The following is a 19293-nucleotide window of genomic DNA, read 5'->3' as shown; positions in this document are numbered from 1 at the left end:
CATTTTGTGCTGTAGTGGGAAAAAGTAACTATATACAGTTGAAGTTGGTTTTATCAAAAATTTCAAAGGTCTTGTGATTGCTTTTTTAGACATCCTGTTATTTTTCAAACAGTAAAATTGCTGATCCCTGAAGTCTTCAGCAATAAATTTAGTACTTAGACTGATAGACTCATAGACTTTAAGGTCAGAAGGGACCAATATGATCATCTAGTCTGACCTCCTGCACAAAGCAGGCCACAGAATCCTACCCATACACTTCTATAACAAACTCCTAACCTATGTCTGAGTTATTGAAGTCTTCAAATTGTGGTTTGAAGACCTCAAGCTGCGGAGAATCCACCAGCATGTGACCATGCCCCACGCTGCAGAGAAGGTGGAAAACTCCATGGGCCTTCTCCTCAATTTGCCCTGGAGAAAAATTCTTCCCTGACCCCAAATATGGCGATCAGCTAAACCGCTGTGCAAAGTGCGGCAAGCTCACAGCCAGCACTTCAGGAAGTAATTTCTTGCAGATACTACGAATCCCAATCCCATCCTACACAATCCCATTCCCGACCATCTGGCCATTACTTACCTGCGTTGATAAAATCAAAGATCAGTTCGCCAAATTAAGCAGTATCCCATCATTACCCATCCCTTTCTAAAGTTATCAAGCTTAGTCTTTTAAGCCAGATATGTCTTTGCCCCCAACTTTACTCCCCTTGCGAAGGCTGTTCCAGAACTTCATCTCCTCTACTGAGAAGAAACCCGTTCGTCTAATTAAAGCTCTAACACTTCGCGTCCAGTTATATACCCAATTGATTTCTTGTGGTCTACATTGGTACTAAGGCTTAATAATCCTCTCCCTCCCTACATGCTTAATCCCTCGATATATATATATAAGAGCAAGCATATCCCCCGACTTCTTTTGGTTGGCTAACAGCCAAGCTCTTTTGAGTTCCTTTCATAGGACAGGTTTTCATTCCTCGGATCATTCCTAGATAGCCAGTCTCTGAACCTTGTTCAGTTTGAATCTCATCCTCTTTAAACATGGAGCCAGCACTGCACCACAGCTATTCAGATGAGAGTCTCCCAGTGCCTTATATAACGCGTACTAACACCTCCTTATCTTTGCTGGAAATACCTCGCCTGATGCATCCTTAACTGCATTGCTTTTTTTAATGGCCATATCGCATTGGCGGCTCATAGTCATCCTGTGATCAACCAATACTCCAGGTCCTTCTCCTCCTCTGTTGCTTCAACTGATGTGTCCCCAGTTTATAACTAAAATTCTTATTATTAATCCCTAATGCATGACTTGCACTTTTCACTATTAAATTTCATCCTATTACTATTACTTCAGTTTACAAGGTCATCCAGATCTTTCCTGTATGATACCCGGTCACCTCTGTGTTAGCAATTATCCTCCCAGCTTTGTGTCATCGTGAACTTTATTAGCACATTCCCACTTTTTGTGCCAAGGTCAGTATAAAAAGGTTAAATAAGATTGGTCCCAAACTGATCTTGAGGAACTCCACTAGTAACCGTCCTTTCCAGCCTGACAGTTCACCCTTCACTACACCGTTGTAGTCTTCTTTGAACCAGTTGTTAGTCCACCTTTCAATTTTCATATTGATACCCATCTTTTCCAATTTAACTAATAATTCCCCTGTGGACCATATCAAATGCCTTACTGAAATCGACGGGTAAATTAGATCTACTGCATTTCCTTGTATAATAATCTTCACCTTCTCAAAGAAGGAGATCAGGTTGGTTTGGCATGATCTACCTTTTGTAAAACCATGTTGTAATTTGTCCCATACCATTAACCTCAATGTCCTTAACTACTTTCTCCTTCATAATTTTTTTCAAGACCTTATCATCTACAGATGTCAAACTAACAGGCCTATAGTTACTCGGATCACTTTTTTTCGTTTCTTAAAGATAGGAACTATGTTAGCAATTCTCAGTTGTACGGTACAACCCCTGAGGTTTACCGATTCATTAAAAATTCTTTGCTAATGGGCTTGCAATTTCATGTGCCAGTTCCTTTAATATTCTTGGATGAAGATTATCTGGCCTCCAATTTTTGTCCCATTAAGCTGTTCAAGTTTGTCTTCTACCTCAGATGTGGTAATATCTGCCTGCCATATCCTCATTTCCATTTTTCATCCTTCCATTATCCCTAAGTCCTCATTAGCCTTATAAAGACTGAGGCAAAGATTTATTTAGATATTGGGCCATGCCTAGGTTATCCTTACCTCCATTCACTCAGGGTTTAGCGGTCCACTTCTTCTTCTTTTTTATGTTTATTTTATGGCTATAGAACCTTTTACCATTGGTTTTAATTCCTTTTGCAAGGTTCAACTCTACATGGCTTTTAACTTTCTCACTTTATCTCCTACATGTTCTGACCTCCACTAAGGTAGCTTTTCTCTTGCTTTAATCCCACCCATCTTCCACTCTTGTAGGTTTCTGCTTTTTCTTAATGCCTCTCTGAGATGTTTTGCTCATCCAGCTTGGATAACAACTCCTGCCTTATGGTTTTATTCCCTTCTTAGGATGCAGGCTTCTGACAGTTTCTGCAGCTTCGACTTAAAGTAATTCCAGGCCTCTTCGGAATTTACAGGGTGCTGCCCCCCTGCACATGCCGGCTCCTCCTTGGCTGGGGCTCGCTGATGGTGCAAGTGGGACACTACTGGATTTTCTGTGCCTCTGAAAGTGGCGCTCCTCACTGTCGAGCTGCTGCGGGCCCAAGCCCAGGGAAAAGCCAGTGTGGACTCAGGGCTGGGGCCACCTGAGTGGGGGAGAGGGCTCGCAGGGGGGCTGTCACCCTCCAGGCGAGTTAAGGGCGGCGTGAGGGGTGAACCTGGTTGTGGGAGCAGCCCCTGGGCATGGGCTGGGCCCCTGGGCAATCTGGCCCGTGAGGTTCTATAAAGCTCATTGGGATTTGCCTCAATGAACCGATGTGGGGGGGGGGGCAAGGTGGAAGTTTCGCCTAGGGTGCAAAATATCCTTGCATCGGCCCTACCCCAGGGGGTGCGTGCACCCCAGGTTAAGAACCACTGCACTAAACTGATAAGATCTGCATTTTAATTTAATTTTAAATGAAGCTTCTTAAACATTTTAAAAAACTTGTTTACATACAACAATATTTTGTAGACTTAGAGACCGTCTAAAAATGTTAAAATGTATTACCGGCACGCGAAACCTTAAATTAGAGTGAATAAATGAAGACTTGGCACACCACTTCTGAAAGGTTGCCGACCCCTGCTTTAGTTTGTGATGGATTGCTTCACCTTTTACATCCAACTGACTTGTGACAGAGTCAGTTTGATGTACTCTCTCTCTCTAAAACTTATTTTTCTTCTTCAAGTGCTTGCTCATGTGTATTCCACAGCAGGTGTGCGTGCTCTGCACGTGCATCGGTGCTGGAAGTTGTTCCCCTAGCAGTGCCCATAGAGGAAGCGCTGCTGCGACCCCTGGAGTGGCACCTCTGTAGCATGCTATAAGGGGAACTGTGCGCTTCCCCCACCCTCAGTTCTCTTCTTGCAGCCAGTGAGGGTGCATCGGAACTACTGCTCTAGCTTCACTGCAGCTCATCCCAGAACTCATCGTTCGTTGTTAGTGGTACCCATTAGTTAGTTCAACAAGTTTCAGTTCAGTTAGTTAACATTCATGCCCCGGGCCCCACGGTTTAAATCATGCAACTCTTGCAGGCAATTGACGCCCAGAAGTGACCCGCACGCCGGCTGTCTCCGCTGCTTGGGTGAATCTCATGTTAATAACTAATGTAAGATCTGCAGGTCCTGTAAACCTAGAACTAAAAAAGAATGAGGCATTAGACTTCAGGCCCTTCTCATGGAGTCAGCACTGGACCCAACCCCGGTGCGCTGAGTAGATTCGGCACCAGGAACCTAGTCTTCGGTGCACAGTGATCCCCCGGCACCTTCCAGTGGTCAGCACCACTCTCTGTCTAAGAAGCAGAGAAAGGCCCCGTTGTCTCAGTGGCGCCGAAAGAAAGCAGGGGGAGAGGCTAGACCCAGGGCCAGTGGTGCCGGTGGACCATGCGGACCCCCACGCATGCGCAGCCAGGGACTCGTTCGGTAGCAGGGACTTTGGAGGCTCCCTCCGCCTCACTATCTAGGCTTCCACAGGGTAGGTTGGCGGGTCACGGATCCTCAACACCGCACGTGGAGTCCGACCAAGGGGTAGATCCCGCGGCGCCAACTGACACGGAAACCTCTGTACCAGCCTCCTCCCCAGAGCTGGACGACAAAGTTGCAGCCCCACCCGCCTCCGCACCACAGGAAGACTTTAGGACTCACCAAGAGCTACTGAAGCAAGTAGTGTTGAGCCTCCATCTCCAAGCTGAGGAGATAGCGGGCCCCTCAGACTCGCTCTTCTATATGCTCTCGCCTTTGGCGCCCGGCAGAGTGGCCCTGCCACTGCACGAAGGGGTGGCCAACATTTCCAGTGTCCTCTGGCAAACACCGTCCTCCCTCGCACTAATATTGCAGAAGGCAGAGTGCAAATATTTTGTTCCTACAAAAGAGCAGGAGTATCTCTGTACCCACTCAGCCCCCAACTCGCTGGTGGTGGAGTCTGTAAATCATAGGGAAAGACAGGATCAACTGGGACCCATGCCCAAAAATAAAGACTCTAGAAGGCTGGACTTGTTTGGTAGGAAACTTTATTCATCGTCCAGTTTCCAGCTCCGGGTGGCCAACCACCAAGCCCTGCTCAGCCGTTATGAGTTTAACCTGTGGGAATCACAGCCTAAATTCGAAACTTCCCTTCCGGAAGGTGAAAGGAAGGAATTCAAGGCGCTCACAGAGGAGGGTGCTGCTGCTGTGAAGGCTGCTTTGCAGGCAGCACTGGCTGCAGATGACATTGCCCAGTCCATGGCCTCGGCAGTGTCCGTGCGCAGGGTGTCGTGGGCTCTCCACGGAAGTGCAATCTGTGATGCAGGATCTTCCCTTTGATGGCAAAGACCTGTTCACAGAACAAACAGATGTGAAACTTCATGGCATGAAGGACTTGCGTACAACCCTTCACAGCTTCGGGCTTTATGTCCCTCCCAAGGAAAAGCCTAAGCCACAGGCTTCTGCCCCAGCTCCCCAGCCAAAATATGAGCCTGCCTACAAGAGGTCCAAGACCTAAAGCAGGTGACCTCAAAAGCAGTCTTGCTCTCCCCCACGACCTGGGCCCTCGAAGGGCAAGCAGCAAGGCAGGAGGGTACCTGGGTGTCCCCCTAGAGGACCCTCCTACCAATAAAATTTGTCTTCAGCAACCGCTTGTGTGCGTTCCTTACAGAGTGGTCCCGAATAACATTGGACCACTGGGTCCTCAACACCATTTTCCAGGGCTACACGCTGCAGTTGGTCTCACCCACTCCCCTTCCCTGGACAGCAGGGGAGACCTGTTTCATTTGCCCCTGCTAGAGCAGAAAGTGGGTCAGCTCCTCAGCTTGGGAGCTGTGGAGAGAGTTCCAAGGGAGTTCCAGGGAAAAGGGTTTTACTCCTGTTACTTCCTTATCCCATACGCGAAAGGGGGGATCAGGCCTATCCCGGATTTGCGAGACCTCAATCGGTTCATGGCCAAATGCCAATGCCACATAGTCTCTCTGGCATGTATCATACCTGCTCTACACCCTGGCGATTGGTATGCGGCCCTGGACCTTCAGGATGCGTACTTCCATATCCATATATTCGAGGGGCACAGACACTTCCTTCCTTTCCTATTGGGACAGGACCACTACCAGTTTACTGTCCTCCCATTTGGCCTATTCACCGCACCCAGAGTGTTCACGAAGTATATGGTGCTAGTGGTGGCCACCTCAGGTGCCGAGGGATCCAGATATTTCCCTACCTCAATGACTGGCTGCTAAGGGCAGCTCGCAGTCCCAGGTACAGGACCATGTGTAGCTGCTCTAGTGTACGGGTGTCAGCCTAGGCCTCCTAGTAAATGAGGCCAAGTCGACACTGATTCTGGCATAGCGCATAGAATTCATAGGTGCTCTCCTGGATGCCTCCACAGCCACAGCCTCCGTTCCTCTGGGCAGGTTCCAGACCCTGAAGGGGCTCATAACCTCGGTTACAGAGTTCTCTGTGACACACCCAGGGTATGCCTGCAGCTCCTGGGCCACATGGCAGCATGCACATAAGTGGTCCACCATGGCAGACTTCGTATGAGGCCCCTCCAACTCTGGCTGGCCTCAGAGTTCTTCCAGGCCTGGGATAGGCTGGACAAAGTCCTCACAGTACCGGCACTGGTGATCTCCTCGCTCCAGTGGTGGGCCTGCCTGGCCAATATGCTCCAGGGCATTCCCTTCCGGGACCCGACCCCGTCACTAGACCTCGTGTCTGATGCGTCGGACTTGGGCTGGGGGACCCACGTAGGGAACTCACAAACCCAGGGGATGTGGTCGACCGTGGAATTGTTCCTTCACATAAATGTCAAGGAGCTCAGGGCAATATGACTAGCCTGTGTGGCGTTCAGCGCACAACTACGTGGCAAGGTGGTCAGGTTACTCACGGACAACACTACCACGATGTTTTACATCAACAGGCAAGTTGAGGCGAGGTCCTCAGCCCTTTGCTGAGAAGTTCTCAGCCTCTGGGAGTTCAGTATAGCCCATGACATCTCCCTGAAGGCTTTCCACCTGCCAGGCATCAACAACACACAGGCCAATCGCTTGAGCAGGGTTTTCTCCCAACACGAGTGGTCGCTCCACTTGGAGGTCACTTACCAGCTCTTCCGAGCGTGGGGCACTCCCCAAGTAGACCTATTTGTGACCTGACAGAACCGATGTTGCCACCAGTTCTGTTCCAGAGGGTTGGTGAGGAAGAACGCGATCTCAGATGCCTTCCTCATGTCATGATCGGACCAGCTCCTCTACGCCTTTCCCCCGTTCCCTCTCATTAGCAAAGTCCTAGAGAAGGTAAAAATGGACGAGGCACGTGTCTTCCTGATCACCCCAGCTTTGTCACGGCAACATTGGTATGGGACACTCCTGGGCTTGCTGATGGCCTCTCCACGCCCATTGCTGCTCCGCCCAGACCTACTCTCCCAGGACTGGGGCCGCCTCCTCCACCCCAACCTGGACACCTTCCACTTGACAGTGTGGCTGCTCAATGGCTAAATGCAGAGGAAGGAAGGTGTTCAGAGGGGGGTCAGACGTGTCCTTCTGGAAAGTAGGAAGCCATCCACCTTCCAAGCCTACCAGGTGGGCGGGCGAGTGGGGTACTTCCCCAATGACTGCCCTGCTCCAGCCTATCCTTGAGTACCTCCTTCACCTTAGGACTCGGGGCCTGGCGCCCTCCTCCATCAGGGTGCACCTGGCGGCTATATCGGTGTTCCATCCGCTGGTCCAGGGCTGCTTGTTTTTCTCCGATACAATGACCGGGTGTTTCCTCAAAGGGCTAGACCAGTCTTTTCCATATGCTAGACCCCATGTTCCTCAGTGGGATCTAAATTTGGTATATCCCGCCTCACAGGGTCCCTGTTCGAGCCCCTAGCCACATGCTCATGGTCTCACCTTTCATGGAAAGTAGCCTTCCTCGTGGCTATCACATCAGTGGGTTTCGGAGTTTAGGGTCCTGACCTGCGACTCCTCCCCCCCTACACACACAGTCTTTCACAAGGACAAGGTACAGCTCTGCTGTGGAATAGACGTGAGCAGCACATCTCGAAGAATGCCATTTATGGACCAGTTAACTGTCCTTTCTCTGTCTGTCTGTACAGGACATGGTCACAGCAGAGACAGCTCTCTCTGTTATTTTTGTCTTATTGTTGACACTGACTGAACTGAAGTAAAGGAAAGGCAAATTAGCACACACTGAGGGAAAAGGTCAGCAGCAATTTCTCTATTCCCCCTCCCCTCAGTGTCCTGCTTTCCCTCCACCATACTGACTGAGCTGACAAAGACGTTGGGATTACAGACTCCGACTCCTCCTCCTCTTTACAAGAGGTTCCAAAGTCTTATGAAGCGGCCTGAAAGATTTCTTTTAAAAGATTATCAATTTATGTGATTGGTATTTTAACAAAAAAATTGGGAGAAAAATGCTTAACAGCATGATGAAGAAGGGAAAGAAAAGATATAATTGGGGGGGAAATTGAGACATGTAACACCTTTTTTTAATCCTCGAATTATTCACCTCCTCTCGCACTTCAGTCATTGGAGAACCGACCACTAAAGAATAGCAAAATGTACTGAAAGGTGACACAGAAGAAAGCATCTATCTATCTATCTATCTATCTATCTATCTATCTATCTATCTATCTATCTATTAAATCCTCAGCCCTTTCTAGTTGTAAAAATTTGTCTATAAATTCTCCCAGCAGCCAAGTCCAAATAATACAAATTTCCAAAGGACAAGGTTTGTCCCAAAGGCAGACCTTTTCTTGGTTTTCTTGCTTTCAGTTCTACCAGGTTCTCCATTCTAGTTGAAAGAAACTCTATTCCTAAAGAGAAGCTTGAGGCCCCTGAAAATATTCAACTATTCTGATTTCTGGCTAACTGATTCACACTCCCTTCATGTAGCCAGAGCACTGCTGGATTGGCTGAATGAAATTCATTTTCAGAATTAGTCATTTAAAAAAGTTAGCACCTTATGTCAGATCTTTTTTGTTAGTGTCCAAGGTGATCTTAATATTGATGGCATGCCATAGACTATGAACTTCCCATAAAGCTAAAACTGACTAAAATCTTTTTTCATAGGATGTTTGTAGAATATTTTTTTAGGATTAATTGACATTTTTTGCCATTATTCTTCATAACTGAAAGTTTCTCCTTCAGCAGAGCCAAGGAAATGTTTTTCTTTAGAGAATTCCTTGAAAAGTTGTCCTCTTTCAAAATGGCTGCTATCTCTCGTTGTCAATGGCACTGAGGCCACTGGCTGCCTATAGCATAAGATGGCTACTGTAGTAACATTGTTGGGGGTAGAAGGAGAACAATTTAATGTTTCTACATATCCCTTTAATCTAACTGTTTCAAATAATCATAGGGGTTTATATGCTATGACAACAAAGTGGAGTTAAGTTTGTTTGAGTATCCTGACTGTGTATTTTGGTATGTTAACATCTTTACATTTCTTTTAACTGTAACTGTAGCTTTGAATGTCCACATTGATAATATTTGGATTGGGGATAATTCAACATTCCTGTAATGTAGTTTCCCCTGAATTACTAATGTGTATTCTCCACAGTAACTCCATTTTAATTTCATTTTAACTTGGGAATGTATTTAGGCATTCTGAATATCTGACCAATCTGCTTTGAAATCCTATTATTAGAGCTCTGGCCCTGGTCCTGCAAACATTGCCCAGATTCTTACTACTCATGGTAGTGATAATCACATGCTAAACTGTTTGCAGGATTGGGGCCTATGGTTGTGCTGCATATTATGCCGTATGTCATAACCAGGTTAATTTTCCTTTAGATATGCAATAAGAATTTGACCTATGAACTTCATGTCACAAGTTATTCCTCCAAAGTGATTATTTACCTGTAAAGAAAAAATACATTCATTTTGTGCCATTTTCTATAATTATATTAATTCACAAGGATAAACTTCTTCACTAGTTTCTAAACTAACAGGGCTCAGTGAATCCCCTGTGAAACTCTATTGACTACCTTGGAGTTATACCAAAGATGAACTGGAGTCATTAACTTCTAAAATGTAATCTTCACTGGGATGGGAAGCCCTACAAGCGTTAAGTAACATGCTGTTTGGAAGAGTACAGCATTAAGAAAACAGGAAAATTAAAGAGTTGCAAAGAGATTGAAGAGCAAGTATTTAGTAGTTTTGATACATACTGTGAAACTTTGGCAATTCTAAAGAGGAATTTGATTATTCGTAAAAACTTTTCTATGGTACAAATCACAACAGTATCTAAGTGCTTCATAATTAATGTAGCCCCTCAGCCCTGGTGAGGTTGGAAAGTATTATTAACCTCATTTTACAGATGTGAAATTGAGGCACAAAGAGAGAAAGCAACTTACCCAACATAATACAAGAAGTTTGTGGCAGAATTGGGACCAGAACCAAGATCTCTTGAGTTACAATTCAGCCTTAACGTGACCAAGAGATAGTTGCTTTTGAGGTTTTCTTTTATTTAAACTGGTAACAGTTGGAAAACTGAAATGTTTTTGTAGCTGTGTTGGTTCCAGGATGTTATAGAGACAAGGTCGGTGAGGGAATATCTTTTATAGGACCAGTTTCTGCTGGTGAGAGGACGACACTTTCAGGCTTACACAGAGCTCTTCTTCAGGTCTGAGAAACGTATTCAGTGTCACAGCTAAATACAAGGGTTGCTGTTAAGCTTTGCTTCCTTTTTCTTCATGCTGTGGAGTTTCCATATGTATTAACTACTTAGGTTAAACAATCTGTTCCACTCTGTTTAGCTGTGGCATATTGAGTATGTTTCCCAGACCTGAAGAAGAGCTCTTTGTAAGCTTGAAAGCTTGTCTCTTTCACCAACAGGAGATGTTCCAATAAAAGATATTACCTCACTCACCTTGTCTCTCTGGAAAAAAAGAAGGCATTTAAAAATTTAATAAGTTCTGTGATATGGATTTTTATGCTGTGGTGATTCAAATTGCATCCTGAAAATTCTTTGGAGTTACAGTATGTGGAGCCTTTTCTATTTTTATAGGTTTCCTATAGAAAATTGAAAAAGAATCTCTTATTATCCATGCTTTAATTTTGTTTCAGATAGTTAGCTTTGTACCCTCTCTGAGTGGCAGGTTATATATCTATACGCTATTGTGATGTTAAGTTTAAGTCTGTCTTGTTTCCCATTGTAGCCCAGAAGAAGAATCCTCTTCCTCATCCAGTGATGAAGATGAAGATGATAGGAAACAAACTGATGAACTATTAGGAAAAGTCGTGTGTGTAGACTATGTTAATGTGGATAAAAAGAAAGTTCTGTGGTTTCCAGCCTTGGTAAGTGTTTAATTTATATTTTGTAGAGGATTTTAATCTTTTCTAAGCACCAAATGAATAGTAATTGTCCTTTTTTCTTTTTCATGTAGGACTCACACGCAACCAATGTACACAGTAGTATGTTTCTTAAAATTAAACAGTATCATAATTGTCCAGAGGAAAAATATATCAAAAAAGTTTGCTAATAAAAGCAAATGCTAATGTGGTTGTAATCTTCCAAGCAATCAGACTTACTGATTTTCTTAATTTCACTTGAATAACTTGTGTTAATTAGGGCTCACTGCTAAATAACCAGTGTTAGATTTTCTAGATTACTGTGATTTTTACTTCAGTACCAAGATCATTGAAACGGATAATTTAAGAAATCCTCAGTAACTGAATAAGTACCTTGTTTTTTCTCCCATGATCTTTCTGGCTGAATACAAAGATAGTTTACTATCATGTTTTCAAGGAAATTTCCACCTAACTTCTTTGACTAAATATCTGATTTTAACTGGTTTATTTTAACTGAAAACACTTAAAACTTCATTTGCATCTGGCTGGTATACTTAGTAAATGGTTTTCTCATACACAGTACAAGAATGGCTATGACTTTTTCACTGTGAGGTATTCTGCACATTTCTCTTTGGCTCTGGGAGCAGTCTTGCTGAAGACACCTTATTTTTCATTTTAGCAAAGAGGTCTGTGCACTCCCTCTGTTGAAAAGTTGCTGTACTGCACCATCAGCCCAGTTAACAGTCCCTGTGAGTGCAGTAGCTGTCATCCTGTGCTCTCACTCTGAAACTTGCTACTCCTCTCCTCATGTGGCTTGCTGTGCAGTCCAGTGGCTTTCTGAGGGAGTGCGGCAGTGCCTGTTGAGGTGGGGGTGAGGAGGCTCAGAGGGGAGAGTCATCAAAGCCGGCAAAAGCTAGGCAAAAAAAGGCAAAATATCTAGCAGTGAGATGTTCGTGTTAGTGGATGGTAGCATTATGAAAAAATAAAAATAAGTAAGGAAATAAAACATTTTATTTAATTGAAGGCTATAGTTAAAACTATGGTGGGATATCCCCACACTTCCTGGTCAGTACCTCTTAAGACAATCAGTTCTATTAGTTTAAACCTTTTTGTGTCCCTTTAGTTAGACAGGCTTCCTGGACACACTCATAACTGATCTACAGGTTCCCTTGATTATACCTTTGGCAACCTCCAATAAGTATTGGGTTTGTCCGAAAATCTACAGTAGAGTTACTCAAGGTAGCTGGGAGCTAAGATCTTCAAGTATAGCTGGATTGGTGACAATGAATCTTTCCAGGAACTTGGTGAAGGCAGGAGATGTTTCTTTTGAATTTTTCTTGGAGATTAAAATAGTTTGTTTTTCTTGAAGAATATTAGGTAAACAAAATAATTATTCTCTAGGGTATTTGTCCTGAGATTTACAAATCCAGAAGTTTAGCAACATTTTTTAATCACCGCATATCTCTCTCTCTCACAGAGACCAAAGGGGCAGTCATTCTTTAAAACTACAGCATACTTCAAAGTTAGTTCAGTAGTGCAGCACAGTTTGAAAATAAAACTTCCCCACCACTGTGACCAAAACCCAGCAATTTTTAATCTCTCAGGTTATTGCCTGAATAGCCAGTAACATTAGCCATAATAATAGCATAATGTTGTCTTTGTTCCTTACCCAGACAATCTGGAACTGTGCAGAAAGTCTCAAAAATAAGCCTCTACTTGAATTGGCAACATGAAAACTTCTATGCAAAAACCTTGCTTGGGACAGGTTATTTTCAGAGTTTTTAGTCCTAGCCAGCACAGATTATTTTACACAAAACTCTATTCCACAGAGATCTACCCTATGCAAGCCACTGTCAGAGTAATACATATGGAGGGGAGAGTTTGTAAGTAGTTATAGTACAGAAGCTCTATCCTACCGTCAGATATGGAGTTTACATTTCCTCACATAGTAAAGTTGGCAAAAGTTTGCAGATGATACTAAACTGCTCAAGATAGTTAAGACCAAAGCAGACTGTGAAGAACTTCAAAAAGATCTCACAAAACTAAGTGATTGGACAACAAAATGGCAAATGAATAGTAATGTGGATAATGTAAAGTAAGTGCACCTGGAAAAAATAACCCCACTAATGCATACGATTATAATGCGGGGGCTAAATTTGAGCTACAACTAATCAGGAAAGAGATTTGGAGTCTCGTGTAGTTCTCAGAAGATGTCCCTGCAGTGTGCAGAGTGCAGCTTCAACATTAAAAGAGTCCTAGGAATATGACAACAAGAGATAGGAATAAAGACAAAAGCAACGCAATATATTGATTGCGCACCCTATATAAATCAATGATACAAGCCACATCTTAATACTGCATCCCATGATGTGGTCTCACTCATCTCAAAAATAAGATATACTGTCACTAGAAAGGTTCAGAAAGGGCAGATAAAAATCGACTTTGGAGAGATCCCCTAATGAGGAGAGATTAAGAGTCTTGGTTTATTCTGAGCTTCGAAAAGAAGAGAGAAATAAGGGGGATAGTGTAGGATATATAAAAATTATTTGGGTGATGTGGAGAAAGTTAATACGGAAAAATATTTATTATTCCACTAATACCAGAACTATGGGGTCACCAAATGAAATGAAAAGGGAGCAGGTTTGAGAAACAAATAAAAGGAAGTTCTTCTTCACACAGCGCACAGTCAACTTGTGGAACTCCTTACCTGAGGAGGTTGTGAAGGCTAGGACTATAACAGCATTTAAAAGAGAACTGGATAAATTCATGGAGGTTAAGTCCATTAATGGCTATTAGCCAGGATGGGTAAGGAATGGTGTCCCTTTTGTATTTATACAACTCTCTGCAGTATAGAGAACATAAATGTTGTAATACAAAAGTAAAACTGAAGTCTGTTTCATTGTCCAAACTGAGTGAATACCAAAGCAAATGAAGAATATAAATAATGAAAAACAAATTAGATTTTAAGATTTGTGTTTCATAATGTAAGGTGTTAATGCAAACAATGAATCTATTTTAATATAATTTTACAATTTGTTGTTACTCTCTCTTGAAAAAACAAGATTCAAGACTTGTTCTGCTGCTTACCCTTCCACTCATTCTTCTCCAATTTCAACTCTTCTGTTTCATACATCATTTTCTACCTAATCATCTGCCAGTACAGAGCATACTATTGGTGCTCAACAAATGATTAATAAACACATTGCTGCCTTTTTGTTGCTGTTATGCTGTAGTTTACTTATTCTCACAATCTTACAGTTAAAACTTAAAAATGTGTAATCTGTAAACAAATTACAAAAACATACCCTGTCTCAAATTAACCAGAGGGCGTTTTTTAAATATAGTTTAAAAATAAAGTTAGTCCCCATTGTGACTGTGAGGACTAATTCTTCCCAAGTATCATGAAGTTTGTGGTGTAGAAATGAGAGGAGAAAGAGAATGTATTTCAGTGCCTTAGCAGAAACCATCCTCAAATTAACTTTGTAATCAGTTATGCAGCTTCATATACACAGCACATTGTGTATAGTGTAAATTTAGTGCCAAAAAGATAAGATTCCTACCTCCAGGAACTTATTTTCTCAGTTTGTTCAGCCAAGGATTTATTGCCTCCTTAAATTTAATCTTCTAGATAACATTATTTTGTTGTAGAGAAACTTTGGCTTAATTTTATTATACATTATAGTTAATAATGATTATATATTGGTGTGAATAATAGAAACATATACTTAAAATGCTAAATAATACACATCTCAGCATATGGTTTTTTTTACTCTGTTATATTGTGTTTGGTATCAGAGTACATATTCTCTGGACCACAAAAAAGATGGAATATTTTTGATGCTTCTGAAATGCTATGCTTAGTCAAGATACTGCGCAAACCTTAATTCTCAAAATATTCCTGTGTGATAGGGAGAGGTTCATGGACTTGTTTGAACCTACACAGTGAGTCAGTAAGAGAGCCAAGATTAGAAGTGAGGACTCTGTCTCACAGTCCTATGTTTAAGTACACTAGACCAAGGGTAGTCAAAACTGGACCACAGGCCATATCTAGACCACAAGCCAAATCTGGACCATGCGCCAAATCTGGACTGCCAGGCACTTTTGAATGGACCCCGAAGTCTTTTTTATTTGCTTACTGTCATTGTTATTTTTTATTATTATCTCTGACATTTGGACCTTGACCGTATGTTGACCAAGAAATTTGGACCTTGCCAAAAAATAACTGACCACCCCTGCATTAGGTCGTGTTGCCTTTAATTTAAAAACCTAATTTTGATGAGGAGTATACTAGAGACCGCTCTTTTATAGTCTTGATCTAACCTACCTGAATGTTGTTAGAGAGGGTGTTTTGTAGGGCTCCATCTTGTCATCCCTCTTGTTTAATGTGTACATGAAACCTTTGGAAAAGTTAGTGAGGTAGCGTGGGTTGCATTGTTTTCAGTCTGCTGATTCCCTGCAGCTTTATAACTTCATCTCCAGTGACCCACCTGGAGCTGTTGGTTTGCATTACTTATTGTCTGGAGATTAGAGCATAGAGGATGGCTAGTTGGCTGAGATTTGATCCAGAAAAGACTGAAGTGGTGTTGGTTGAAGTAAGTCACCTGAGGCAATAGTGTGTGGGTGCTGTTTCTTCTCTGAGGATGTGCACTGCCTTTGATTGACCAGGTGTGCAATTTTCAGGTTTGGTTAGCTCCTGGCTGCTGTTAGACGATCCAGTAATGGCTACAGCCAAGACAGCCTTTTTCAATTTGCAGATGATTAGGAGATTGGGTCTGTTTCGAAGGCCTTGCAACAGTCATCCATGCTTTTGTCACTTTGAGATAAGACTACTGTAATGTAATAAGATTACTACATGGGGCTACAACTTAATCTATTCAGAAACTGTAGCTGGTGCAGAATTTGATGTCCTGCTTATTAAACAGCATTTCTCTTTGTGAGCACATGAAACCTATGCTCTACAAAATGCACCAGCTATCTGTTGGTTTCCAAATGGATTGTAGATATTCATTTGACCTATAATGTCTTACATTGCATAAGATCTACCTATCTAAGAAATTGTCTCTATCCCAGTGATGCCCTGGCACAAATGCAATCAGTGGAGTTGCCTGCACTGAAGCTCCATTACTATGAGAGATGAGGGGTGGCTGGCAGGGCACTCTGCTTTAGGTCCAAAGATGTTTGGAACCCCTGTCTCCTCAGGTTCATAACATCCAGAGTCATCAGCCTTCATGACATTCGGCAAGGCCCACCCCTTGCATATGAAAGTTGAGTAAGGCTGGTTGTGGTGCTGTCGGACTTGGGGGAGTTGATTAATTTCTGTTGTATTTATGCTATTGCTGGGTTTATTTTTAAACATTGGTTGTGGGTGCCAATGTCTTTGCTTGGCACATTTTTTATAGTTTATTCTTAAAAAATTCAGTCTGCATAATAAAGATTTTTCTTCGAGTGCCAGCTCATATCGATTCCAGTTAGGTGTGCGCACGCTGCGTGCACGCTCGTCGGAAGATTTTTACCGTAGCATCACTCAGTGGGTCAGCTGGGTGCCCCCTGGAGTGGCGCCGCTATGGCGCTGGATATATACCCCTGCCGACCCAACGGCCCTTAGTTCCTTCTTACCGCCCGTGTCGGTCGTTGGAACAGTGGAGCGCGGCTTAGCTGATCTCCACCTCCCTAGCTACTCGCAGTTTTTTCATTAATTCTCATTCTACCAGAGCTCACACTTCAGCTGCTGCCTTCCTGGCTCATGTATCCATCCAGGAGATATGTCGCGCAGCTACCTGGTCCTCGGTCCACACCTTTGCCTCTCATTACATTCTGGTTCAACAGTCCAGAGATGATGCAGCCTTTGGCTCAGCAGTTTTGCATTCTGCAACATCTCACTCCGACCCCACCGCCTAGGTGATGCTTAGGAATCACCTAATTGGAATCGATATGAGCAAGCACTAGAAGAAGAAAAGATGGTTACTCACCTTTGTAACTGTTGTTCTTCGAGGTGTGTTGCTCATATCCATTCCAAACCCACCCTCCTTCCCCTCTGTCGGAGTAGCCGGCAAGAAGGAACTGAAGGGCCATTGGGTCGGCAGGGGTATATATCGAGCGCCATAGCGGGGGGCGCCCAGCCAACCCACCAAGTGTTGCTAGGATAAAAATCTTCCGACGAGCGTGCACGTGGTGCGCGCACACTTAATTGGAATGGATATGAGCAACACATCTTGAAGAACAACAGTTACAAAGGTGAGTAACCGTCTTTTCTTCTTCGAGTGCTTGTTCATGTCAATTCCAATCAATTGTGGGTGTGCTATGTGCATGGTCGTCAGAAACATTTCCATTAGTAGCTCCCATCAGGTCGGCTAGGTAGCCCCTTGTAGTGGCACCTTCTTTAACTCTTGGGACGCTATGTTGAAGTACAAAGCGATGCTCCCTGTAGAGTCAAGAATGGAGTTCTCAGCTCTGGTCGAGGAGGGGAAGGCAGTGTCCAGGACATCCCTTCAGCCTCCCTTGATGTGGCTGACTTGAGGGCACGAACCATCTCCTCAGGGATGGTCATGAGGAAAACCTCCTGGCTCCAGGCTTCAGGTCTTCTCCCAGAGGTCCAAGAGACTCTGCAAGACCTTCCGTTTGAGGGTGCAGGGCTGTTTTCAGACCAGACAGACCCGAGGCTCCATTGCCTCAAAGATTCAAGGGCAACAATGAAATCTCTGGGAATGCATACTCCTGCTAATCAGAGAAAACCTTTCAAGCCTCAGCCCCAGCAACAGCAGAGGCAATATCAATCCCACCCAAGGCAGGACCCTTACTGCCATAGGGGCAGGGACAGTACGCGTAGGCTTCCTAACCAGTCGTCATGCCAGACCCAGGGTGCGACTGAGTCACAGTCAGGATCCAAACAAGGGTTTTGATGGGATGCCTGAGAACGGCGTGCCAGACTGCATACCAGATCCTTCCCCTGCTTTCTGAATCTTCTATCCCACTTCTGCCGTGCATGGTCCCTTATAACATCAGACCATTAGGTCCTTCACAGTGTAGAGGGATATTTTCTCTAATTCTGCTCCTCCCACCCCCCTTCCCCATCTCTCTTTAGGGACCCTTCTCATGATCAACTCCTTGTCCAGGAATTGCATCGCTCCTCGCCTTAGGGGAAGCGGAGGAAGTTTCTCAGGAGCTATGGGGCAAGGGGTTCTACTCCCGTTACTTCCTAATTCCCAAAGCAAAGGGGGGTCTCAGACCCATCTTAGACCTGTGAGGACGCAACCAGTTTATGTTAAAGTTGAACTTCCACATGGTCTCCCTGAGCTCAGTCATTCCCTCCCTGGATCCGGGGAACTGGTGTGCTGCCCTCGACATGAAAGATGCATACTTTCACATAGCCATTCATCTGACTCACAGACATTTCCTGAGGTTTGTGGTCAATCACAAGCACAACCAGTTCACGGTGCTCCCATTCGGTTTACTGATGGCCCCTCAGGTGTTCACCAAATGCATATTGGTAGTCATGACCTTTATCCGCAAGAAGCAGGTACAAGTGTATGCCTACCTCAACAACTGGCTGCTACGGGGGTGTTCCAGGGAGCAAGTGGAATCCCAAGTCCGGTTAGTCACAAATACCTTCCAGAGACTGGGTCTCCCCGTCAACTTGGAAATGTCAACATTGTCACCGACATGAAGAATAGAATTCATTGAAGCGGTACTAGACTTGGTTCAAGTGAGAGCGATACTGACAGGGTCCAGATTCCAAGCACTAACAGAAGTCATTCAGACTCTCCAGCGATACCCCACCACGACTGCAAAAGTATGCCTGAGTCTCCTTGGACACGTGGCAGCATGCATCTACGTGGTCAGACATGCCAGACTGAGACTCAGGCCACTCCAGCTTGGCTTGCCTCAGTTTATTATCCAGGCCAACGCTATTTGGACTCGATAGTAACAGTGCTGGGACGAGTCCTAGACACCCTACGCTGGTGGCTGGACCTTCACGTGGTATGCAAGGGAAACCCATTCAGCGCTCCTCAGCTGTCCGTGACCTTGGTAATGGATGCATCAGGCCTGGGTTGGGGGGCCCACCTAGGAGATCTAAAGACGCAGGGCAGGTGGTCGCAGTCTGAGATCCCACTCTACATCAATATAAAGGAGCTCAGACTAGCCTGCCAGACCTTCAGGTATGGAGTTCAAGGTCAGTGCATGGTGGTGTTGACCAACAATAGCACCGCCATGTTTTACATAAATAGGGCGGAGCCCGCTCCTCCCCTCTCTGTCAGGAAGCTCATCAGCTTTGGGATTTCTGTATAGCCCACTCTATTCACCTGGAGGTGTCCTATCTCCCAGACCTGCAAAACGAGATTATGGGCCATCTCAGCAGGTCATTTCTCAACCAC

At 44.3% G+C, this 19293-nt stretch overlaps 1 protein-coding gene across 3 annotated transcripts in view; it reads left to right on the top strand.

Moving 5' to 3' along the window:
• The window catches only part of ARID4B (AT-rich interaction domain 4B), a 189393-nt gene that overhangs the window by 76383 nt on the left and 93717 nt on the right, over positions 1-19293 (top strand). For all 3 annotated transcript variants that reach the window (XM_075064167.1, XM_075064164.1, XM_075064166.1), the window contains exon 8: positions 10789-10927. In XM_075064167.1, coding sequence (XP_074920268.1) covers positions 10789-10927 — 139 coding nt within the window. The remainder of the gene's footprint in view (positions 1-10788; positions 10928-19293) is intronic.

This window comes from Chelonoidis abingdonii, chromosome 3 (genome assembly GCF_003597395.2).
Source record: "Chelonoidis abingdonii isolate Lonesome George chromosome 3, CheloAbing_2.0, whole genome shotgun sequence".
Classification (NCBI taxonomy): domain Eukaryota; kingdom Metazoa; phylum Chordata; order Testudines; family Testudinidae; genus Chelonoidis; species Chelonoidis abingdonii.
This window is presented reverse-complemented; position numbering and strand designations above follow the sequence as displayed.